The 26,686-nt window shown below is 39.6% G+C and overlaps 1 protein-coding gene across 26 annotated transcripts in view; it reads right to left on the reverse strand.

Annotated features, from left to right (window-relative positions):
• The window catches only part of TRDN (triadin), a 630,780-nt gene that overhangs the window by 460,489 nt on the left and 143,605 nt on the right, over positions 1 to 26,686 (reverse strand). For all 26 annotated transcript variants that reach the window (XR_010793132.1, XM_066606567.1, XM_066606610.1 and 23 more), the window contains 10 exons: positions 25,086 to 25,145; positions 19,885 to 19,941; positions 13,894 to 13,947; positions 10,113 to 10,172; positions 8,413 to 8,472; positions 7,691 to 7,747; positions 5,394 to 5,450; positions 3,558 to 3,614; positions 1,815 to 1,871; positions 1,288 to 1,344 (listed from right to left, as the gene is read on the reverse strand). Coding sequence is in view for 25 of the 26 variants with exons in the window: in XM_066606567.1 (XP_066462664.1) it covers positions 1,288 to 1,344; positions 1,815 to 1,871; positions 3,558 to 3,614; positions 5,394 to 5,450; positions 7,691 to 7,747; positions 8,413 to 8,472; positions 10,113 to 10,172; positions 13,894 to 13,947; positions 19,885 to 19,941; positions 25,086 to 25,145 (576 nt within the window). In the remaining variant the exon portion in view is untranslated. The remainder of the gene's footprint in view (positions 1 to 1,287; positions 1,345 to 1,814; positions 1,872 to 3,557; positions 3,615 to 5,393; positions 5,451 to 7,690; positions 7,748 to 8,412; positions 8,473 to 10,112; positions 10,173 to 13,893; positions 13,948 to 19,884; positions 19,942 to 25,085; positions 25,146 to 26,686) is intronic.

Below are 26,686 nucleotides of genomic sequence, written 5' to 3' on the forward strand. Positions count from 1 at the left end.
TATATACACACACATATATATATATATATATATATATATATATATATATATATATATATTTGTCACAAGACTGCTGCAGGATAACGGGAAACACATAGAGAACATAAAAGGTCTATGCAGATGTTGTACTTGGTCAAATTTGAACCCTAGGACCATAGCACTGGTAGGAAACAGTGCTAATGACTAAGCGAGCATGCTTGTTCTTCCTTTTTTACTGAAGAAAGTAAGGAAGAAGTAGAAGAAAGTGGAGAAGGAGATGGGGAAGAAGGAGAAGAAAGAGGCAGGAGGAAGAAGAAACTATGGACAACATTTGCATAGTTTCTTTGTATTTATTCTTATTTTTTGTCTCTCCCCTCCCCAGGAGAAGGAAGAAGGAAGAAGGAAGAAGGAAGAAGAAAGAAGTGTGCTGTCTCAGTTTTTTTTTTACACTGCTATCTTACAGGTTTCAATCTGTCTAAGAACAACATATGTATGAAGGTTTTATGCTCTCTTTGTGTTTATTCTTCTCCTGCTTCTCCTCCTCTGAAGTATTTCAGTATATTATAGAATAAACAATTCCTAATGATGTTCAATTCCCATAGTAGAATAAAGGAAAAAAGGAAAAAAATAAATTTTGCATATCTCGCCTCACAAAAAGAAAGATCAAAAAGTCATATGAATCACCAAATGCTGCTATTAAAACTACAGCTGGTCCCCCACAAAAATAACTACCCTTTTGCTCAGTTGAAAGAAAAAAAATATTAGGGGTTTCTGAATGCTGCTACGCAAAGAAATGCTTCCGTAGTGAAGCCTAGAAAAATTGTATCAATTTAGAAAAAAATGTAATAAAAAGTGGTTAAAAATCTCCCAAAAATGTGATCCTCCTGCCAAAAACATTCCTTACCTAGCTCCACCGGTGAAGAAATAAAAATGTTTTGGCTCTTGGAATGCAGCAACACAAATGTAACATTTTTAAAGTGTTTTTTTTGCATACAAAAATAGCAAAAGATAAAAAATTGTATAAACTTGGTATTGTTGTTACCATGTTGACCCAGAGAAAAATGTTATCATGGGATTTATTCGTTATGGAGAACGTCATAAAAAGTATGACTATGTTAATGGAAAAAAAAAATTATGGCTCCGGAATGCAACGATGAGAAAAACATACAATTTGGTTGGCCATGTGGGCCTAAAATGGGCTGACCGTTAAAGAGTTAATCCATCAAGTAATTAGTAAGCAATGATATTAATTAACGTAACAATTAGCAAATACTGTATTATCTTCAGGCCAGAATTCTAAGCACAAACCTTTAGCAGGGGCCTTTTTCTCAGTTTTAGCAAGTTTTTCTGGTTCTGCTTTTTCAGCTATTCAAAAAAAAAAAAAAGAATGTAATTGTAAAACGTGCATAACATTACATACTTAATATAGTGATTTTAGATCATTATTATGTGGAGTGTCAATAGTAGGAGAGATGAGTATGGATTATATACGTGTGCAACTACTGAAGTGGCCACTAGGGGGTCTTATTACAGACTGTCTTAAAATCTGTGCGGCAGGGAAAGGGTGTCTCTTCTGGCTAAATAGGAGACACTTGAGAGGGCTGATGAAAAAGGTGTACATCTCATAAAGTGCTCCCATACCTGGGTAGGGATAGGTTGTTAACAAGAGCCCGTGGAAGCCTCTGCGATAGTATGCAACCACACCTACTTGTGTTGATGTTCTGTGGCACTAAGTCTGGTAGCAAGGGCAGTGCATAAGGTTTAGTTAGAGGCCAGGCGTTTGTTTGGATCTCCTCCTTCCTTTTGAATAATCTTGAATAATGTTAAGCACAAACCTTTAGCAGGGGCTTTTTTCTCAATTTTTGCAAGTTTTTCTGGTTCAGCTTTTTCAGCTATTCAAAAAAGAAGTAAGGCATTATAAAAATGTACTTCCTTACATACTTAATATAGTGATTTTAGCTCATTGTTATGTAGGGTGTCAATAATACCAGAAATGACTATGGCTTGCTCATAGACTGTTTATAAATCTGTGCGGCAGGTAAAGGGTGTCTCTGCTGGCTAACTAGGAAACACCTGAGAAGGCTAATGAAAAAGGTGTACATCTCAGAATGTGCTCCCAGTCCAGGGTAGAGATACTGAACAGGGATGCAGGTCCTAATTAGCTTACAATAAAGTCTAAGAGAACATTTGGAGCATACAAAATTCGAAACATTGAGTGATACGTTTCCATCATCAACTTCTTTGCAAATAATTTTTATTGATTAAGTAATCAAGATTTCCTAGCGATGCTCAGCACTAGCAAACTTTTGATATTTGCCATCTTGCAGTGAATTTAGAACTATAATGGCATGTTTCAGCCACTAGGGGCCACATTGCCACATTTCAAGAAAATGTCCAGCAGGGAAAGTGTTTTTCTGTGTTTTTGGCTGCTAAACTATTGATTACAGCAAAGAGAGAGGACTTATGGGCCTTTAACCCTTTCCAATCCAATTTGTATCCTGTTTTTCCTAGGGGGCATTCTCTTTTTCTGCAGTTATACAATAGCGCTATATGCTGGCTAAAGCCAGTACTGCATGCGGTGACACATTGGGTAGGCTCTGACAGCAGAGAGGCATTGGAGCTGTACAGCCTTAAATCATAATGTCTTAACACGTCAGACAGTGGATTGGAAAGGGTTAATATGGGATGATAACCGTCCAGATTCTCACACTAAATGCATGCAGCGACTAAACGACTGAAACGGAATTGTATGAGAAATGTACAACTGCTCTTTACACTGAATGGCTCGTCTTTCAGTTTTCTGCCTGCAGAAACTGAACGAGTGAAGAATTCTTCTTCAGTCGTTCAGTTTCTGCTTGCATTTACATGGGAAAATTATCGTTCAAATTCCCAATAATCGTCCTGTGTAAAAGGGCCATTACTGTCAATAAGGGTGGGTCAGGGGGAGAATGCTCCCTTGCCTGTGCCGCCTCTATTCCGGCAGCTCTATGAGCGATGCCAGCAATACTCACTGCTGTGTACCAGCACTGGAGCGAGCATCACTGAAATAGGCTGTCGGGCATTATTTGTTTGAGAGCTTGTCCCGCATAAATGGAGCATTACTAACAGATGGCTGCGCCCTTCCCAAAATGGCTCCTTGCCAAGGAAATAGAAAAGAATTGCTTGGGACTGTGGGGGCCATGCAGCTCTGAATGGTAAAGACATACCAAGTGCATTATTGTGATTTGGGAGCTTAGGCAGAAGGTCTTGCTGTTTGGTTTAGAAAGCAAACATTAAATGTTTAGCTAGTGGCCGGAGGACATGGGATTTTTTTTATTCCTCCATTATGACATATATGCACTGTGATGTTAAGTGCCATGACCTACTGTGAAGATAATAAAAGTTGGGGGTTAACCAAAGTCCACAGTCTCTGAGTATTTTGCATGTGCCAACGATCTTACAGTATCTGAAAGATGGCAATCCTACTAAGTTGACACCCCCCATGTTATATATATATATATATATATATATATATATATATATATATGTCATTAACTTAACTAATGTATAATTGGCAAATCCAAATTTGGAGCACTAACCTTTGGCTGGGACTTTTTTCTCAAGCTTTACAAGTTTCTCTGGTTCTTTCTTTGCAGCTATTCAAGAAAGAAATATGTTACTGTAAAAACTTTAAGAATTTACTAAATGCTGGCGATCATGTGCAAGTCTTGATCAGCTGTGCTGGAGAAACATGCACCAAAGCTATTATAAAAGGAATTCATTTAATCTACCATCTTGTCACATACTGCAAATTCATCAATAAGGTTTAAATGCTCTATATATGTTTCTGCGTATAAAGAGAATTCTGCCTGTGCACACAATGACATTAATGTATAGAGTGACAGGGGTCCTTGTAAAAGTACAAACTTGCTACATTTTGGATCAGAAAAAGGAGCTGATAATAAAGGCTTATTTCTATGCAAGAGGGTAGCACTGACAGTGCCCCTCTTACAATAGAGCAGCATGCAGCCACTGTCAGAACAGGCCGATGGGGGCAAAAAAGAGCACCCAAAGGTCTTGAGAGGTAGGAGATAAAAATGACCCGTAGCCACATAGAAGGAGAGGGGGTTTCTCTTGATCCCTAAAGAAGATGACATCACTGCGGACCTGGATGCTACATGTAAGACCGGTCCAAAGACAGATTTGGGGAGTACCTCCCTGAGAGGCCTATAGTTATTGGGAAGTCTGATATTATAACAGTTTGATGTTTATTGGCAGGATGCATATTAGTGTGTAACTGAGTATCTGAAGCAATGCCATGTGTAAAAATGCGTTAGGCTGTGACAGGGGAGCGAGGTAATTCCGGGTTAGCAGCGCTATGCACCAGTAAAAGATAATGTGAGATGTCTTTGAGATAAAGGTGTGTTGCAGATGTCAGATTGCACCTACAGCACTTTAAATGTGCAGTGACCCGGTACTCTGGCACCTACAGTGCATGAGGCCTTGATGTTGGCATGCCATGGACCTTCGACATACAGTATGGAGTACGATGATGATTGAGTACTACAATGAAGATACTTAATTAGTAGTTGACGTGCCTTGTCCTGCCAAAAGGTTCCACCACCCAGGACATCTACGTGCCTGCTCCTGGATCGGGTATTTCAAACTCAAGATCCAATGTGGTTGGACCAACATTCAGTCTGATACTATATGAAGCCCCTATGATACTTATTGGGTGCCATTTCTATGCTACATACTATAATAGTGATACATACTCTTTGTCACTGAATTGTAACTCTTTTGCTTAAACACAAACAAATCAAATAAACGTAATTAGAGGCAACTGTGTCCCCTTTTTTATCCACAGCATTATTAAGAATTGCAAGCCTCTTAAGTAATTAGCTTGGTTCATATTTGTCTTTCTGTGGTGCAGAAATTCAAACCTATGCCAATTCTGAACTTGTGTAAATTTAGGTGTTAATTTTTATCAATTTTTGGCATACGTGATATTAAATCTGTTTGGCTGTGGAGAATGCAGCTCCTCCCACTACACCCACCCACTTTTCTCACCACTTTAGAAAAAAAATGCAGAAAGGACAAAACTTGGCAAATTATTATGCAAATGTGGCATTTTATAAACTTGGTATTGTTGTTACCATGTTGACCCAGAGAAAAATGTTATCATGCTATTTATTCTGTATGGAGAATGCCATAAAAAGGAAGGCCTTGCATAACTATGTTAATGGAAAAAAAAGAATTATGGCCCTTGAAATGCAACGATGGGAAAAACAAAATTTGGTTGGCCATGTGGGCCTAAAATGGGCTGACCATTAATGAGTTAACCTATCAAGTAATTAGTAATTAATGACATTAATTAATGTAACAATTAGCAACTACTGTATTATTATCTTCAGGCCAGAATTCTAAGCACAAACCTTTAGCAGGGGCTTTTTTCTCAGTTTTTGCAAGTTTTTCTGGTTCTGCTTTTTCAGCTATTTAAAAAAAAGAATGTAATTGTAAAAAGTGCATTTCATTACATACTTAATATAGTGATTGTAGCTCATTATTATGTAGAGTGTCAATAATATCAGAGATGACTATGGATTATTTATGTGTGCCACTAAATTTGTTACATACTTAAACCTCAATTGTGACACACAGTCTGTGATAAATACTTTGCATTGTGATTATAACATAGAAAATGTTATAAAATCACTTAAAAAACAATAAAAAAAATGGAATGCTGTAAAATATACTATAACTTAACAGACATCACCATTGATGACAATGCCTGTTCAGTTCTAGGAGAAAATGTTATATTCTATGATTCATTAAAGAGATTTTTCATGGAAATACTATTGATGATGATCCGAAGGATGGGTGATCAATAGTTGATTGACTGGAGTCTACCACTCGGACCCTTGACCGATCAGCTGATCGGCTGCCCACTGTCATCGCCACTACACACAGGAAAATGGAGTGAAAACTGTTGCTCCGACCCAACTTCCACTGATTTTAATGACAGCTGAGCCTGCAGTTACAAATAATGACTACTGCACAGGGGTCGGAGCAGCAGCTATCATTCCACAGCCCTGTGCCTAGCAGCGCTGTCAGCTGATGCCCAATCAGTTGATCGGCCAGCAGTCCAAGCAGCAGACCACAGTTGATCAATTATTGATGATCTATCCTGAGTAGAGATGAGGTGAGCACACTCGGACCAGTAAGCAGTTATTCGAGAAGAGCGATGCTCGCGCGAGTAACTGCTGTATCCGAGCGTGCTCGCTCATCTCTAATCCTGAGGATACATCAACCATAGCATTTTTCTGGAAAACCCCTATAAGAAGTGAATTATATTTTAGCACCCAATGTAAATGCTGCTAAGTAATTTGTGTATCATTTTGTGGCAATTCTCCGTTGCTTTAACACAGCATCATCCTGATACAGAATAGTTGCATTTGCACCAAATACTGCAGGCTGGCTATATTATATTGCTGTCCTAGAAATTTTTTTTTATAAACGATCCCATTCTGATTACTTTTTTTCTAGAGCAAAAACGCAGTGACATACAACATGCTTTAACTTTGAATAATAGTTAACAATAGCGACAACAAGCAAGAAGCGATTTCATTTACTCTTAATTTTACTGTTCTGTATATCTAATTTTGTCATCTTAGACGTCAGACACACTCAAATGTATATGCAAGAAACTATCATTAGGAGCCAATTTTCTCAGTATGTTTTAAGAGTTAAAGGGGTTGTCCCGCGCCGAAACGGGTTTTTTTTTTCTTCACCCCCCCCCCCCCCGTTCGGCGCGAGACAACCCCGATGCAGGGGTTAAAAAAGAACACCGGACAGCGCTTACCTGAATCCCCGCGCTCCGGTGACTTCTTACTTACCTGCTGAAGATGGCCGCCGGGATCTTCTACCTCGGTGGACCGCAGGGCTTCTGTGCGGTCCATTGCCAATTCCAGCCTCCTGATTGGCTGGAATCGGCACGTGACGGGGCGGAGCTACACGGAGCTACACGGAGCCCCATTGAGAAAAGAAGAAGACCCGGACTGCGCAAGCGCGTCTAATTTGGCCATTAGACGCCGAAAATTAGACGGCCTCCATGGAAACGAGGACGCCAGCAACGGAGCAGGTAAGTGAAAAACTTCTTATAACTTCTGTATGGCTCATAATTAATGCACAATGTACATTACAAAGTGCATTAATATGGCCATACAGAAGTGTATAGACCCACTTGCTGCCGTGGGACAACCCCTTTAAGTGGGAGGAAATCAGAATACATAGAGTAAACCCATAGGTGTTTAGATTTCTGATATCAGTGTCACAATCCTGGTGTATACATAGTAATTTTGAGCCTTATATCCCTGTCATAAGCCTGAGTAGACACTGTAAGACCATTGATCAGTATCACTGTAATGATAAATATTAAATACAGTACTCATTAGTGGGCCAGAAGCCCCAAATACCTCAACAATTTCACAATCATTCATAAAGAAAAACAATAAATGATTCAACTTTCCAGAGAGTCTGAATAATACAGTTAATTAGCTTTATTAAATTTATTAAGTGTGAATGGGAGAAACTGGTGAGGGCCAAAGGTTTATTAAAGAAGAATATAATAAAGCAATATAGAATACACCCTTATCTAAAGGAAATTACACCCCAAATTCTGCCTAACCTTCAGGGCAAATAATGACTGCTGTTAATAATGTTGTTTACTAACCTTTGGTAGGAGCTTTTTTGTCAACTTTTCCCTTTAGTTCCTTTTCTTTAGGAATTGCTGGAATAAAAAATCAGCCTTATAATAGAAATTTAAGTTTCTTTTTGCTTCTTTTTAAAAAATTGGTTTCAATGCTAAATATAATAACACTGATAATTCAGTGGCTTATGCAGTAATCAAGTATTAAGGCTATAGAAATTGTTGTAAAGATATTTTAACGCAAATAAACCAAACCCTATTCAGGGAATTCTGAAACTTGCTGACCATTAGGCCTCGGTCATACGAGCATGTTCACAAAAAAAATGCGCTCCGGAATCCGGCCCTGGCAGCAGTGGTGTTTGCAAGTACCTGGTCTCTTTTCGCTTCATCTGTACTGCGGATAGTCTGCACAGCTCGCCGTTGGACAGTTGCAGTGCAGATCTTTTTTTAAAACTCCTGCTTTTCCCCCGGAAGGGCTGCGGATTGGCACCGCTTTTATTAACTTCAATGGAAGCCGTTCGCGAGAAATCCACGCAAAAAGGGTGCATGCTGCGATTTTTCATCTGTGAGCAGAAACCGCATTTGGTTTCCGCTCATGTGCAGGGAGAATCACTTTTACATAGCATGCTATGCATGGTATTTGCTGCGGAATACAGAGGCGGATGCCTGCTCCGGATTCCGCAATTCAAATCTGCCCGTGTGCATGCACCCTTCGTTCTCTAACTTTAGATTTTAAAATCACAAACCTTTCACAGAGACTTTCTTTGCAGCTTTGTCCTTTTCTTTAGGTTCATCCTTTTTAGTTTCTGAAATAAAGTAAACAGTATAAAATGTAGAGCACAGGTGAAATACACTCATTGCCAAAAAAATGAAGCACCTAGAAGGAGTTGTTGGAAACAAGTTAAACTTTCTGTGTGTGATTGGAACATTGATATAAGTAAGTGATTACAATATCAGAGCAAATAGATCATTTATTGTGCAAATTGAAAGGAGGCTCTAGTATCTTGGATGCAAGATGTGATACAGTTGATATGGAGGCATACAGGTTCCACATTTGCTGAAACTGAGGCTCTAGATTGTGCAAACTCATAGGTTATTGGAGTTGGCATCCCAAATGGTCCCATTTGGGTGAAATCTCTTCAATTGCGTCTAAGAAGCATGACTAGTGGTCAACAAGCAAGAAGAAAACACTGCACTACACACAAGTAGCCTCTGAGGGCCTTTTTTTAGGCGAAGAGTGGAATCTCTTTCAGGGCCTCAGGTGGCAAGACCATTCATCTAATCAGCTACATATCTGCCTGAGGCCTTAGTCACACGGGCGTTTTTTGCCGCGATTTGCGGATCGCATGACGGATGCCCATCCGCAAATCGCGTGACTGGGGCCGAAAAATCGCCTGAAAAAACTGCTCCTAGCCGCGTTTCAATAGAAACGGGCCAGAGCTGTCCAGCGCATTGAATTCAATGGAGCCAGCAATACAACCGGCTCCATTGAAAGCAATGCGCTGCGGGCGATCGCGGGATGAATTGTCGGGAAGGGCTTAAATATATAAGCCCTTCCCTGCAATTCATCCAGAAATGTGTAAAAATAAAAAAAATATATATACTCACCTTGTCCCGGCAGACGGAGCTCAGCGTGGCCGGCCTGCAGTGGGTGTGAGTGAGAGCTACAGCTGTGGCAGAGAAGAATGATTTGTCTTCTATATGTTCTCAATGGGGTCGGCGCTGCTGCCGCCGGCCCCATTGAGCGCATATAAAGAAGAGAACAGGAATCGCAGATTGCAGATAGGTGCGATCTGCGATTTCTGTTCTATAATTTATCGGACGAGCGCATAAAAAGCGCTCATGTGTCCGATACCATTGCAAAGCAATGGTTTTAAAAAATTGCCGGACGCATGCGCATGCGCAAATCGCGCGAAAAAACGCCCGTCTGTCTAAGGCCTGAGATGTAACTGTATGCCACGTTTTGCAGCAAAACAACTCCTTCTAGATGCTTTTTTTTTTTTTTTTTACAGAGTGTGTACCACAAAACAAATAAACACTAGTCAATGGAAATCAATGCTTTACTTTCATGCTCAAAAAAAGTGCAACTTTTTGGAATTTTTAGGTCTCACTCCACACTTTAAACAGGTAAGTGAGGTTTGTATTTTGCCGTGGGATATGCTTTGGATGTCACCCTTTGCATTGAACAAAAAAGTTTGAAAAAATATGGTGTTCTGTATTGTAAAGGTTAGAGATTTAGAGAACATCAATCAACATCAATAATATGCAACAAAACCATATATATTTTAGCTTCAGCTTTGAAAACATTGTAATATTTCATTAGATAGATAGATAGATAGATAGATAGATAGATAGATAGATAGATAGATAGATAGATAGATAGATAGATGGTCAATAAAATGCAGACCATTCACAAACTTTACTGCAGCTAATCAGTGCATCTTACCTTTGACTGGAGCTTTTTTCTCCGGTTTTTCCTTTTTTGCAGGTTTTATCTTTATTGCTTCTGTAATAGAGCATAATCAAATGCTTCAAAGCCATGTATACCTTTTCACAGTTTTTTTTAACCAATGTGTTTTTGGAAATGAAAACTTTTTATAATTTTTTTTTTTTAGACTTCTGATTGATTTCTATGCTTGTAGAGTTTTCCAAGACCCTGCAGACTGGAGGACTGAAATCTTAGCAAATTCTGTCATTAGAGTAACAGCTCCTCTATTGACTTGCTCTCCTGTAGTGAATGTGCATTCACTGTTATGCAGAGGACTGTATAACAGTGCTGGGGAATTGTGGAAGACATCAGAAAACAGAGCAGAGCAGATAAAGCTACTATTACAGATGTCTGCAATTCACTTCAGGTGAATTATCTGCTATTATTAAAGATGAGCGAACGTGTCCGTTACGGACACATCCGCACCCGGACACCGGCTTTGCCGAACACTGCAGTGTTCGCGCGTAAAGGTCCGGGTGCCGCCGGGGGGCGGGGAGATGCGCGGCGGCGCGGGCGGCAGTAGCGGGGAACAGGGGGGAGCCCTCTCTCTCTCCCTCTCCCCCCCACTCCCCGCCGCACCCCCCCGCGCTGCCACGGCGGCCCCCGAACTTTTTCGCCCGAACACTGAAGTGTTCGCAAAGTTCGGTGTTCGGGCGAAAAAGGGGCGGGGCCGAACGTGTTCGCTCATCTCTAGCTATTATCAATAGTGAAGGAGAATAGTCCAGCAACTACTCAAAGAGAATATGGAGATAGCTGTGCAGTATTGAGTGGGTGTGGTTATACTGCACAGCCTATAAAAGAGCAGATGGAGAGTTGAGCTTTCACACATTAATGAAAAAGATCAGCTGATCAGTGCTGGGAACAACCCTCCAGCCACAAACTTGAATGTAGGAGAGCCTGCAAACCTAGTATGAGGCTTTTTAAATGCATGAGAAGGAAAACTTAATGCAAACCCCCCAGAAAAGTGCATAATTTTTGTCTGCAGGGACATAATAAGACATGTGAGTATTGATTTTTTCATGTAGAAATGTTTCCATTGACTTCAAATGATTTTTGCAACTATATTGAATTTTAGAGAATATAATTTGAATATCTTTATAAGTTAATTATTTATTTGGGCTATTTTTTTGTGATTGAATGTATAACTTTTAGGAATGACCAATGCCATTCACAATGACCTTTGCAATAGTCCCAGTCCATGTCTCCAAAAACTCTCCCGAAGAATTCAATAAACATATCCAGTCTATAGGATTATACTCTATGATACAAGCATATTTCTTTGTTGGTTTCACATACAACATTTTTTGAAAACATAAAAAACTGCATTTTTTGAGCCGAAATCTGAAGTGGATTCAAAATAAATGCAAAGTATAAAGCAATGACCTAAACTCCATCTTCTTTCTGGAGGCACTTCCAACTTTGGCTCTAAAAACTAGTTGAGGCAGTATTCACATGGCCGATAGTTTTGCACAAGTGTGGTACATTCTTAGACACGCAAAGTCCATGCGGAAATACAATTTATTATTTGGATTGGGTGCATTTATATGAATGATTCTTTTCTTGCATCTGTGCATACCGTAAATCACATTGGATGTATTCTGTGTCCCTCTGTTTTTACTCCTTAAAGATCCAAATGTTTCGATCTTAAAGGACCAGACATTTTTTAGCGATTTTACACATGTGGTAGATTTCATGACCCTATTTCTTTTTCTTGAGCTTTTTTTCTGTTTTTAATTTTTGTATTATTAGGAGTGATGCGTACAAAAGGAAAAGAAAAAAATATTTTATAGTTCTCCCGCCATTTTTAAAATTATTATCCTTACATGAAAATAAATTACAGAAGTGGATTTGCCATTATATTTCAGACATTTTTATATATAATTTGTATAATCGCAGATTACAGAGCACATATGGCGACGGTTTAGGTTAGTATGGCGGTGGGTTGATTTCATTTTTAATATATTCCGATTTTATTCTGTACATTTTTTTTTACTTATTTTTGTAACATTTTTTTTTACATCTATGTCCTTCATGACATCATATAAGACCTCTGAAGGACATTCACAGTATCTTTTGTTTTAATTCCACAGTTTTCCACTGTAATTGGAGCATCCATGGGGGCCTCAGTTACAAGGAAAAACATCCCCCTATAGAGACCGTAGTCACTGTGAGAGCTGGGTGGGGTCCGCTAAGACCCTGCAACTCAGAATTGATGGTCAACATGTGTTCACTGGAACAAATAGAGGAAACTGTGATGCAGCTTCCTGTATTCTATGCATAGCACCTGTAAAAGATAAGGCAGAATCAGTTAAAAAGTGCGCCGCCATCTACTTCGCATCCTCAACTATCTCAGCACATTGTTCTTTTTACTGCTTCCCCCAAAGGAGGAGAAGATGAAGAAGAGCAATAATAATAAACACAAAGAGAACATACAAACTCCATGTAGATGTTGTCCACAATCAGATGTGCACCTAGAACCGCAGTGCTACAATGCACTTCTGGCTTGAAATGCCAGATTATTCTTCCTGCTCTACTCCTTCTCTGGAGCAGAAGGACAGGAGTGGTGGCTAGGTTGTTTGCACTGCTGCCCTACAATGCTGGAGTTCTAGGTTCAAATCTGTCAAAGAGCAACTGGATGGGTTTTTATGTTCCCTCTGTTTTTTTGTGTTCTTCTTCCCCTTCTGGAGAAGAAAGAACATGTCTGGTGTCTCAGTTGTGCACAGAATTTCCTATATATCCTTAGAGATGCTTCGCACTGTTTTTCTCTTCCTCCAAGTAGAAACCTATCAATCACAGAAGTAGAAGGCAAGAAAGAGTAGTGTGAAGCATTTCATCTCATAAACTGCATAGGAGATTTAGCAGTGTGAGTAAGGAGAGCTTTATCATTACTGGTGGCTTTAGCACAATGTATTTGCACAGTGAGTGAGGTTGATTTGCACGCATGTCTGAGCATAGAACTATACTTTTTTGTGCAAGCAGGGCATGCTTACATGTTCGTGTGACACACCCTTAGGGCGCCCACCCACTGGCGATTTTTTTCCCTGCGAAATTCGCAGCATTTTTTTCTCTGCAGGGGTCTATGGGACTTGTAATGTTAAAATCGCGATCGCGCAAAATCGCAATTTACCGCGAAATCGCGATTTTGCGCGATCGCGATTTTAACATTACAAGTCCCATAGACCCCTGCAGAGAAAAAAATGCTGCGAATTTCGCAGGGAAAAAAAATCGCCAGTGGGTGGGCGCCCTTACTCTGATTTAAAAGGCCATTTAGCCTAATGAGGTCAAGATTTGTCTTTGCCCCATGGTTTTGCGCAGCGTATTGCACATGTTCTTACATATGGCGTGCGCATTTGTAAAAACTCCCATAGAATTCTATGGGGCCCTTTGGTGCACAAATATGCAGGAAAAATATATATATAAAAAAAGAAGCCATTGTTCGTCTGAAGGAGCCCTAAAGATGGAAGTTACATACCACAGTGCTTTCACTTGCTGCTCTTAGGACTTAGAACAGCAAGTACATTATAACGAGACTTCTCTCACCTCTGAAAACCCAGATACATAATGAGAAATATAGGTGGAGGGCTATACATGAGACTGCATTAGTGGCCTGCAAACTCGGTGGTCTTGTATTGTATTTCCACATAGTTTTTCTGATTAGGTAATTAGACTACTGTATCTGATCAGATACTTTACCCCTATTTATATAAAATCTTTCATTACATAAATAAAAAAATCTTACCTTTGGTTGGAACTTTCTTTTCAGCTTTTTCCTTTTCAACTGATTTTGCTTTTACTAAAAATGATAAATAATATGATAGTTACTTGTACATTTGCAATATTCTAATTAAGTATAATGGTATAAATGAACGGTCACCTTGAAAATACATGTTTTGCAATTAATTATTGTTAATGTTTTATTTTGCTTTGTTTGCTTTGTTTATTGTTTGCTTTTTATGTTCAAAAGATTTTTATTGAAACTTTTAGGCTTCCTGCACACGGGCGGAAATTCCGCGGTGGGATTTCCCGCAGAATTTCCGCCCGTGGAAGCGGAAAACAAATCGCGGCATGCTCTATCTGCGAGCCCCGCACAGAAATGTCACTCCCCAGCCGCTGGCTCCGCTCTGCGCATGCGCCAGCCGGGAGGCAGCCGGCACATCACAGAGCCGGAGCCACAGGAGCAGGTGAGTACCGCGCTGGTCCCTGCAAGAATTCTCGTAGCGGGATCCGACCCGGCCATCTGCAGGTGGCCTTATGATAATACAAGAAACATGAATGCATTAAAGCATCAAAGATATAACAAATAAGTTTTAATAAAATAAATTGTGTAACTTGTCATATTGTCTTTTGCCTTATGACAATTGACTAACATTTTCATACAGACTAAGGCCTTGTTCACACAAGTATGTATTTGTGCACGCGTATGTGCGCACAAAACCACACATCTATTAGAACCATTGTTTTCCTATGGTGTATTCACATATCCGTTTTTCACAGGCGTGCTCCTGCAAAAGATGGGACATGCGTGCACCATAGGTCCGTGCTGCACGTAAACATTCCCCCTCGTGAGTCCCCTCATCCCTCAGCACTGTCACAGTGTTCAGTGACAAGGGTACTCCCCGCAGGGAGTGAAAAATCCCCAGAGGGGATTTCCTATGGCAACGTTCTCCCATTGCTTTCAAGGCGGCTGCTGCTGCCAGTGGCCCCATTGAAAGCAATGGGATGCCGGCAAGCCCTGCAATGATTTTCTGGGAAGGGCCTTAAATATAATCCAAATATAATTTGGATCAAAAATTTGATTTGGTGTTGCCGAAATCTGAATTCCGAAATATTTTAGGGAGGAGCCTAAAAGGGGAATAATTCTCGGAGGTGTTTGGCTTCATCTGGGGGAATAGATATATTTAGTATTTAAAATTCCTAAGTCTTCTGTATAGCAAATTTCTGTAAAATCACAGGAAGGCCTATTCTAGAATTTGGGACATATATTTTAAAGATCATCTGCAAAAAGGAGTGCTTGCTTTATAATATATATGACTGGTAAAAAGCAAACACTCAAAAATATATATGAGTATTTTCCTGGAATGATTTAACAATATAATCTAATAATAATCTTTATTTGTATTAAGCCAATTTATTCCGCAGTGCTTTCATATGTGAGTAAATAACAAGGATGGACTTACACAATGTGGTCTATGTATGAAAAATATAGATAGCAGAACGTTTTACTGCGGAATGAATTTGACCTTGACTAGAGTTGGTTACAATTGTGATAGTTGATGTAATGCGTAAATCTCAATATCGCTGTGATGAACAAATCCAATAATCTTGTTATATTGCTGTTTTGAAACAATTCACATAATCGTATTTTCTATCTACAGATGTAGCAGAGTTTAATTTGAGATTTAATGTGTTATGATAACTTTCTGTGCTGCAGTTTGTTTACCCTCTTAATTGCATTCCAGTTGGTATTATTATATTAAGATAAGGGATCAATATGATTTATGGCTTAAAATAAGTTAATTTGTTGGAGAAAGTTAGTGCACTCAAATTAACCTTTGCCACATTGGTATGCTACACATACAAGCAGTTACCGTATTTTTTCTCTCAATGTACAAAAGTAGTTGTCTATTCACTGACAACAAGCAGAGGGATTAACCCTTTGCAATCCAATTTTGGATTCAGGATTTCCTAGGGGGCTTTCTCTTTCTACCATTTACAATGGCGCCATCTGCTCGCTAGAGCCAGTACTGCAGTATGTGACAAACCAGAGAGGCCCCCGACAACAGAGCGGCCAGGAATATATAGTAAGAATACCCTGCCGGACGTCTTTTGACATCAGAGCTGTACAGGCTTCAATCAAAATGTCTTCAGATGTCAGACAGTGGATTGGAAAGGGTTAAAGCATAAAGTATATAAGAAGGTTGTAAAACTTTTCATTATACAATGATCAGTCTTTATTTACATAAAACTGGAAACCCTTTCAGGACGAAGTGTACATATATGTAAATTCTTGGCTAGGGGTGGATGCAGCAGGCTCCAGAGCCAAGCCCTCTCCATACTAAGCGGGTGATAGATGTGCTAACCAGCTGACTTTGGCATCTAAGCGTTAGGGTGCCCACCCACTGGCATTTTTTTTCACTGCGAAATTCGCAGGTTTTTTTTTCTGCAGGGGGTCTATGGGACTTATAATGTAAAAATCGTGATCGCGCAAAATCGCGATTTACCGCGATATCGCGATTTTGCGCGATCGCGATTTTAGCTTTGCATGTCCCATAGCCCAAAGACCCCTGCAGAAAAAAAAAAACGCTGCGAATTTCGCAGTAAAAAAACGCTAGTGGGTGGGCACCCTTAGTCAGATGGAGGCTCCTTTAATCTCTCATTGCAATTATCGTGATGTAATCACCGGGTGCTGATGGATTGTCATGGCAGCCTGAGACCTAGTGAAAGCTCCTAGAGCTGCCTTGTATACAAGCCTATTAAGTCCTGTCTGTGGCTGTGACGAATAGTACAATGTACTGCAAGGCAGATATGTTGCTAGATGTTGTACAAACACTCAAATGTTCTCATGTTGGGAAAAAATACACGCCAAGAGTGCAATTTTTTTGCCACCCTGCCTCTCCTAAATTTGAATTAAAAGTCATCAAACAGCTTTACCTATCCTGAAATGGTACCAATTAGAAATGAGCGAACGTGTTCGGCTTCGCCCCTTTTCGCCCGCACACCGAACTTTGCGAGCAATTCCGTGCTCGGGCGAAAAAAGTTCGGGGGTCGCCGTGGCAGTGCGGGGGGGTGCGGCGGGGAGTGGGGGGGAGAGGGAGAGAGAGAGGGCTCCCCCCTGTTCCCCGCTGCTGCCGCCCGCGCCGCCGCGCCTCTCCCCGCCCCCCGGCGCCCGCCGAAGCTTTATGCGCGGACACTGAAGTCCTCGGCAAAGCCGGTGTCCGGGTGCGTAAGTGTTCGTTAAGAACACGTTCGCTCATCTCTAGTACCAATACTAATGACAGGTCACCTTGCAAAAGACACGCCCACGCAGAACTTCATCAATTGAAAAAGTAAATGTTATGAGTTTCAGAATATGGAATGCATGTATACAACACAAATATAGTGATTAATGATATCATAAGTGAGCACTACTGAATATTAATGAGGCTTGATAGATTCTGCATTTTTCTTGATTTTTTTGCCAACTTGGCACTGGTGGCAATATGTGTCCTGATGAACCCAGGTAGCTGTATCAGCTAAAAAACGTAGGAACTATATCGTAGAGCAATCTTGTTCACCTACCTAATAAGAACATCCTAGTGGTTGGAATTAAGGATACTTCATAAAAGATCACCCTTGTCAGGGCGGTTGCATCATACTTTTTTCTGCAAATAGGATTTGGTAGCCACAGATAGGGTATAATACAGTAAGTTCTTCATTTAGTCTCCTTGACTGCTTTTTTAAGTGTTGCACATATGGACCCAGGGAAATCAACAGCAATCCACTATCTCTGCCAGAGATTTATGGATGAGGGTCACAGTCTGAAATAATGATATTGCACCGCTGATATGCTTCATCAGAGAAAGTAGAAGGCAGCTTCCAAAGTTTAGAATTTTTTATTCTATTATGCTCAACCAAAATGTCACACCTGCCTTTATGGAATAAAAATAACTTTTTTTTGACTCTGCAATTTGGAAGCTGCCGTCTATTTTCTCTGATCTATATAGTTGGGTAATCAGGTTTATTTCCACAGAGGAGACGTGCATCCATGCTTTTCATTTGTGTAGCGCACTGTACGGCTTTTTTTTTTTTATAGAGCATCGATATGCAAATAGAGGAAGATTAACTAATACTAACTTAGACTACACAGTCTTAAAATGCGTTCAAATTATCACAGACTGCCTTGTCTAACTTAAGATCACCATGGCTTAGTTTACATTGATGCACAATATTATATTTAGGCCTTGCCTGGTTTTCATAAAGCCATGCCTCTTTGTCAGATGAGTTTTAAAAAGCATCTGAAAGTGTTTAAAAACACATGATAAATGGTGTGCAAACTACATAAGATTTGTATCTCTCTAGAGATTGGTCAAATGTGTATTATTATTTCAATCTGATCGCTCTTTCCTCCAATGTTTGAGCCTTGAGGATTGTTGGGGAAACCCCATGTATGTTAGTTCAATAGACAAAATCAGCAGATTCAGCAAGATTTCAGCTAATATACATGTCCAGCATAAGTAGCTACTTGGTGGCACCGTAAGATCAATATCAAGCTATTTCTATACTGAAATGTACTGTGGATGTACTAATATTATGTACTTGCTACTAGCCTTGTAAATTCAGAATGTCATTGCAGTTTTAAAGGGTCGGGAGGGGTAACATCACTCCTTAAGGAGTTGGTGCTCTCCTTAAGGAGTGATGTTACTCCTCCCAACCCACATCATAGACCTCTCACTAGCCAAGCCAGAATCCTACTACACACTGATGAGGGGCAAAAACCCTGAAACAGCTGTCTGTGCATGGATTCTGGTTTGGTTTTCAATTCCCAATCATTGCTCTAAAGACTTGCCTAAAGAATCAGGCATTGATCTGAAGGAATGCTGCCATCCAATAGGGGGTGCTGCAGATTTATTGTTCCATCTCCCTTATTTGTAGTTTTAAAGACACATTATCAATAGTGTTGCTCTTCGTGATAGCCCAGGTGATGAAATAGGGCTGATTTCCACAGAATTGGATCAGGTCAGCCGAAACCGATTTTTGTTGAAAATTGCTGAAAAATTGCTGAACATAAAAATCCCACTGGAGTTCTAGTTTCAAATCTGACCAAGGACAACATCTGTATGAAGGTTTTATGTTCTCTTTGTGTTTATTTTCTCTTTCTTTTCCTTCTCTGGAGAAGAAAGAGAAAGTGTGGTGACTCTCTTATTAGCACTGCTGCCTTGCAGTACTGGAGTTCTAGGTTCAAATCTGACCAATGAAACATCTGTTGTCTTTCGTGAGATTTGACTCAGGACCCCAGCACTGCAAGGCAACAGTGCAAAACCCTGAGCCAAATTCATTGAAGAGGCAGCATCAGCCATTTCCCCATGCAATTTGGTTATATTAGGGAGCTTCTGGAGGCCTAATTAGTGAATCCAATTTTCACTCCCTTTGATTTTAATAGGAATCGGGATTGGGTTGTGCCAATTATTATTTTTGGAAAATAGAGCTGGTTACTCCCAACCGGTTTACCCAATGGTTGCTTGTCTCTAATTATCAATGCAGATCTGCAAGATATCTGATTTATGTAGCAATTACTATATAATAGTTATATTAGGTTGTATGCAATGAGCATTTAGTGGCTATATTTGGGAGCATCCTATCATCGGGTTTGGCTAATTGTTTGAAAAAAATAGCATGTATTATCATTAAAGCCCTATTATATTTAGCTTCTGCAAGTTAGACTACTTCAGAGGATAGATTTTGCTGTCTTTGGTCAATATTCAGATTTTGTGTATATATAACGGTACTGTAGATTTATCTGAAGGCAAGGAAGTATTTATATTACACACCAATAATAAAGATTGCTTTATTGCAATAAAGATTGCTTACATTTTAATTAATTTAATTTACCATCACCTATTCACAATGGTAGTAAAATAAAATTGTTGCCTGGACAATTGCTGTATATATATTCTCAGATACACCCTATAACTCAAAAAGGTTGACATTTGTTATTACATGGGATGGCTGCAAGTGTCTTATACTAACTAACCTTTGGTTTCTACTTTCTTTTCTGCTTTCCCCTTCTCAATTTTCTCCTTGGTTTTTACTGCAATGAGACAAATATAGATACAGTAAATGAAAAGTGTATGCGATATGATATACAGGTGAGTCAGCTCACGGTTGGGTGGATACTACAGAACAGAACCATCACTTTGCACACCAATACCCTGGGGCAAGATATAAAAGCAATAGAATAAAGATATACGTTTTCCAAGTTACAGGCTTAGCAAACTTGAACTTGACACTTAAAACATTAAATATATAATTGTGCTAAAATGCCATATTGAGGCTTAACACAACACTGAAAAAGTCAAGTTAAAGGGGTTGTCCCGCGCCAAAACGGGTTTTTTTTTTTCAATAGCCCCCCCGTTCGGCGCGAGACAAACCCGATGCAGGGGTTTAAAGAAAAAACCGGATAGTACTTACCCGAATCCCCGCGCTCCGGTGACTTCTTACATACCTTGCGAAGATGGCCGCCGGGATCTTCACCCTCGGTGGACCGCAGGTCTTCTGTGCGGTCCATTGCCGATTCCAGCCTCCTGATTGGCTGGAATCGGCACGTGACGGGGCGGAGCTACGAGGAGCAGCTCTCTGGCACGAGCGGCCCCATTCAGAAGGGAGAAGACCGGACTGCGCAAGCGCGTCTAATCGGGCGATTAGACGGCACCATGGAGACGGGGACGCTAGCAACGGAACAGGTAAGTGAATAACTTCTGTATGGCTCATAATTAATGCACAATGTACATTACAAAGTGCATTAATATGGCCATACAGAAGTGTATACCCCAACTTTGTTTCGCGGGACAACCCCTTTAAGCTGATTTTATGTAGAGACACACAGTGGTATTTTGTCACAAATTCATTGAGAGTACATGAAAAACTCCAATGCATAACATATTATTAGTATTATGTAGTACAATGCAAATATGAGTTCACAGCCTGATAGTTAATAATCTTCATAATGCATTGGGAACATCCCAGGAACCTAAGATGATGTTATGCATTACATAGTAACATAGTATGTTAGGCCAAAAGAAGACAATGTCCATCATGTTCAGCCTATTTCCACCCGCCCAGAGGAAGGCAAAAAACATCCAATGAGGAAGAAGCCAATTTAGCCCAAATATTGGTGTGGAATTCTTGCAGAACACAGCATTGTGGTCTTTTGTAATTGATAGATGTTAATTTTGTTGAAATTGAGTAGCTTTAAATGCCGATCAAGGTCTTTAGGCACGGCACCCAGTGTGCTGATTACCACCGGGACCACCACTGCTGGCTTGTGCCAGAGATGCAACATTTCAACCTTCATATTTAATAATTGTATATTGCTGTTTCCTATCGACCCTGCTATCACTGGCTACAGCAATGTTTACAAGCCACACCCCTTTCGTTTCAATGATGGTAAAATAGAGAAAGTTATGGGCCAATACTTTGTCTGTTTGTATATAAATATAATTTTTAGTACTTTTAAAGCGCCATTAATTTCAGGAAACTGTACATATGAGAACAGGGGTTTAAGTATATGACATATAGAAACAACAAAAGCAATAAGAGTGGACTAAATGACTTACAAATTGGGAAAGGGGACCCTGCCTGTGAAAGCTTGCAATCTACAAAGGAGGAGATGGAAACCTTAGGTGACAGTAGAAGGTATTCATGTTGTGGTGGCAGAAGTGCTACTGTAGACTGTAGGCAATTATAAAGAGATAGGTGACAGGATCAGTGGATGTAGATCCACCGAGCCATAGACTAACTTGGCTTTTGGCCAAATCCTGAGGGGACTCCTGGGGTACAATGTTCTTCATTCTTTTACCCCAGTAATTGGGATGTGGGCTTTGCTGTAGGGCCCCCAGACCATTAATAAAAAAAGTGGTCCCAGTATTGTGGCAGCTGATGCTACTATAGGTCTATCCGCAGTACCTGATGGTGAGAACACAAGCATAATCGAGGTCGAAATAGGTGGGAAACTTCAGAATTAAATACAAGACAGAGGTTGAGTGGAGAACTGTATTAATATGAATAGGCAAGCCAGAGGTTAATGCAGACAATGGACAGAAGCAGAGGCGTAAATCAAAGCTTCTTGGCCCCAATGAAAAACCTGTAACAGGGCCCCCAACTATAATGCTTTATTCATAGTACTGAGCTCCCTATATGGAGAAGAGAGGCCTTATTATGTCACAGAATTATAGAATGGTAGAGTTAGGTTGAACCTCCAGGGTCCAACCCCCTGCAGAACACAGACAGATAAACTCACCACCTCCTGTGGTAACGTATTCCACTCATTGATCATCCTCACTATCAGAAAGTTTTTTCTAATATCTAATTTGTGTCTCCTCCCTTTCAGTTTCATCCCATTACTTCTAGTCTTTTCTTGTGCAAAGGAGACTAGGGCTGATCCCTCTACACTGTAACAGTTCTTCAGATATTTGTAGACAGTTGTTAAGTCTCCTCTCAGCCTTCTTTTTTGCAAGCTAAACATTCCCAGATCCTTTAACCGTTCCTCATAGGACATGATTTGCAGACCACTCAGCATCTTGGTAACTCTTCTCTGAACTTGCTCCAGTTTGTCTATGTTTTTTTTAAAGTGGGGCACTTAGAACTGGACCCAGTATTCCAGATGAGGTCTGACCAAGGAAGAGTAGAGAGGGATAATTACCTCACGTGATCTAGACTCTATGCTTTTCTTAATACATCCCAGAATTGCATTTACCTTTTTGGCTGATGCATCACATGTACAGGCTATGACTTATTAGTATATCCAAATCTTTTTCATGTGTGCTGCTGCTTACCCCAATTCCTCCCATTCTGAATGTTTTTTTTTTTTTCATTTTTCTTGCCCAGATGTAACACTTTGCATTTCTCCTTGTTAAATGCCATTCTGTTAGTCCCCACCCACTGTTCAAGATTTTCTAGATCTTTTTGAATACTCTCTCTCTTCCCTAGTGTTAGCTATCCCTCCTAGCTTTGTGTCGTCGGCACATTTGATAAGTTTCCCATGAATTCCATCGTCCAGATCATTTATAAAAATATTGAACAACACTAGGCCTAGGACAGAGCCTTGTGGTACCCCACTTGATACATTCTTTCACTTGGATGTGCAAGCATTTATGACCACTCTTTGAGTACGATCACTCAGCCAGTTGTGAATCCACCTAAAAGTTGACTCGTCAATCCTATATTTGGTCATTTTTTCAATAAGTATGGAATGAGATACTTTGTCAAATACTTTACTAAATTCAAGATATACTATATTCACTGCATTTCCCTGATCAACCCAGTTGGCGATTATGTCATAGAAGGAAATTAGATTCATTTGGCATGACTTGTTTGTTACAAACCCATGCTGGCTCTGGTTAATTACTCCATTTTTAACCAAGTACTTGCATAGATTCTGCTTAATAATTTCAGGGATCTTTCTCGGTATAGAAGTCAGGCTCACAGGCCTGTAGTTTCCCGGATCCACCCTTTTTCCTGTTTTGAAGATAGTTCTAGTATCCCAGGATGTAATTCATCTCGACCTTATGACTTGAATTCATTTAAGTTAGCTATGTATTTTCTCCCAATCTCACTGCTTATAGATAGCCTGCATTCTTTTATTACCGCAATAGCACAAGGAAGATCAGCTGATGTTACATCTACTTTCTGAGAAAAAACAGATTCAAAATAGGAGTTTAAAAGTTCTACAATCTCAACAGTATTCTTAACTGATTCCCCATTTTCATCTTGTAAGCATCCAATAGCATCTTTGACTTTTATTTTGCTTTTGACATCCCCCCAAAATTCTTTTTTATTACTTTTGGCTTCTGTTGCAAGCCTCAATTCATGATTAGCTTTAGCTTTTCTGACACTTGCCCTACAGTTTCTGCAGACCGCATTATATTCTTCTTTAGATATTCCCCCCTCTTTAGATTTAATAACATATTTTTCTTCCTTTTTAACATGTGAGCAAGTTCTGTGTTCATCCATCCTGGTCTCTTTAAATGCTTCCTATTCTTTCTTTTTTTAGAAATTGTTAACGATTGTGCTTTAAAAATCTCATTTTGCAATATTTCCCAATCTTCTTTGACATTTCTGTCCTTAAGAACATCCAGCCATTGGATTCTTCCTACCCTCTTTCTGAGTTCATTAAAATCAGCATTTCTGAAATCCAACCTTGAGGTCTGAGTTTTCTCAGGTCTTCCTCCCCTTTTTATCCAAAATTCAAGGATAGCATGATCACTGCCCCCTAAGGTCCCAGCCACCTTTACTTCCTCAACCATTTCCTTCCAGTTAGTAAAAATTAGGTCCAAGATAGCAGGTCCCCTAAGTTTTCTCCTCTACCTTTTGGAAAAAAAAGTTGTCAGCAATAGCGCATAAGAATTTGTTGGATCCATTACTTTTACCTGAGAGAGATTCCCAACCAATGTCTGGATAGTTATAATATCCCATCATCACTATGTCATGCTTTTTGAGAGCTTGGACATGTGATGTACAAAGACTTCATCAATATCTTCTGCTTGTCCAGGCAGCCTATAGTAAATACCTACAGTAGTGTTTTTACAGTTTCTACAGAACTACCATGCTCTGAAGCTTGAATCTCTATGGAGATGAATGTTTTCCTAACCTACAACACAATACCTCCTCCTTTATTTTAAGGACTGTTTCTTATAAATGGGCCCCCTTATGGGCATCCCCTGCATCCCTTATAGTTACGCCAGTAGGCAGAAGAATACAGTAGTTGGTATAACAAGCTAGGGTTAGGAGATGGGAACATAGTCAGAGATATCCAATATCATGTAACCAGAGAGTCAGGACAAACTAGGTAGCACCCTGAGCCAACCAAAATGACCACAATAGAATGCCTAATATAGTCAGGTGTCAAATGTGAGTGGAAGGGGAACATTAAGTTTGAATGCATTGGCCTTTTAAAAGTAAGGCTGGATACACGTAGTGCAGATACCAGTGCTGAACACCTGCCCGGAAGGGTAGCTGATTGCGTGTTGTGGCCGCCAGCAGTCAGGTTCTTTTTTAAGCTTTCCAAGGTGGAGGATGTGTTGGAAGCAGAGTCTTCCAGAGTATATGTGACGCACAAGAGAATTCTCAAGGTGTATCATATTGTGGCACACAGAATGCTTACATTTCTGTGATATTGAACCATGTACACAGATTCCTGTGTGTATGGACGCCTCTATGTATAGGTCAACTACTAACCTTTAGCCTGTTCTTTTTGCTGGGGTTTTTCTTTCTTTTCTGGCTTTTCTTTTCTTGTTTCTGTAATAAGTCAAGTATATATTATATTAGTTAGTAAAAACATTGAATACAATATCCCCAATAAGCTGAAAAATCTTTTTATCTATTAAGAAAAGTTTCAAATAAAGTGTACAGACCTGAGCTAAGAATTATGAAATATGTGAAACGTTTTCCGAAACAAAGCAATCCCCTAGCATTTGTAAGTCTAAATCAGAGTGACTTAGCAAAAGCAAAATGAAGATGTTTAGAGCAGCCTGGTATTGATAAGAACTCCTCTGAGACGCAGGATCTGAAATTACCAGTTCATGTTCATAAACCTACCAATGTGTAATGATTAAAGCAGAAACAAGTTACAATTTCACCTCTGTAACTTAGATAGTGAAAACATTTCTTCCTAAACGATATAGTAGTAATAAAAAAAGAACTAGGCAATGTGATTAGTGTCCCATATCTAATATAACATTCTCTTTAAAGATCAAGAACCCTACTGTGTGACACATTTACAATAATAGGGGGCAAATACCTATCACAGCAGTGTAACTTGAGTAATTTCCAACTTTGTAGTTATATTGATGATGAAAAAAAGTTATGATAAATGTGTCTTCCACAATGTCATACATTACATATGTTAATGTGCAATTACTGATATATTATGTATAGTCACCCCAATCAAGCAATTACTGTATGTGGTTTACAGAATGAAACAAAAGCCATGATTATTACGGCTTGCTGAAAAGCACATATGCTCTGACCTTTATTTAACCTGCTCTAATATATGAGATCTGCGCTTTCAGCAATTGCCTAATATAAATGTATTATTAGAATTGCTCATTTTACGAGTGAGAATGTCTAATAAAATGCATGCAGCACTGCAAAGAATGTGAATGTTACACTGTGACCTTGTAGATCTGTAAGCAAAACCGGACTGCCTGTACAGTAGCCTGTATTATGTCTGCTGCTGTCATAACACAGCCTGTGTCTACCAACTGACAGACAGGGAGGCGATTGGAAATTTCGTATAATAAACATCCCTCAAATCTATATCTAATATGTGTGGGCCTGAAGGAGCTGAAAGCAGTAAAAAGATTAATGGCGCTGCTATATAACTTTTAATGGCAATTGGAAATATTTGCAAGTGCAGCAAATGATATTTGGAGCTCTACTTGTAGAAGTAAGTTGGGTCATGTAGAATACATTTCAGTAAATGAATCATAAAAGTTGTCTTACTGCATTTTACCCATACATGAATATACAGTGCTCTATCCTTAAAAGGGTTAGCCACTTTCTAATAAATATATTTGTTAAATCTGTGATGAGAAGTTGTAAAGAATATTAATATACCCTTATTATTAATTCTGCTGCCTTTCTTGAATCTCTTGTTACTATACACCCATAGAACAGCTCTTTCCACTGAGTGTGCTATATAGCTTCCCATCCATGCGACATAATGCCCTGAGGATTCACCAGCCCATATATCAACATGCAGTTTTGTCCATGAGGAAATGGTTTTTACTGTGCATGTTCTAAAAAAATGTTTGGTGTATTCATAGTGGATAATGTAC

The sequence above is a fragment of the Eleutherodactylus coqui genome, chromosome 1 (genome assembly GCF_035609145.1).
Source record: "Eleutherodactylus coqui strain aEleCoq1 chromosome 1, aEleCoq1.hap1, whole genome shotgun sequence".
Lineage (NCBI taxonomy): Eukaryota > Metazoa > Chordata > Amphibia > Anura > Eleutherodactylidae > Eleutherodactylus > Eleutherodactylus coqui.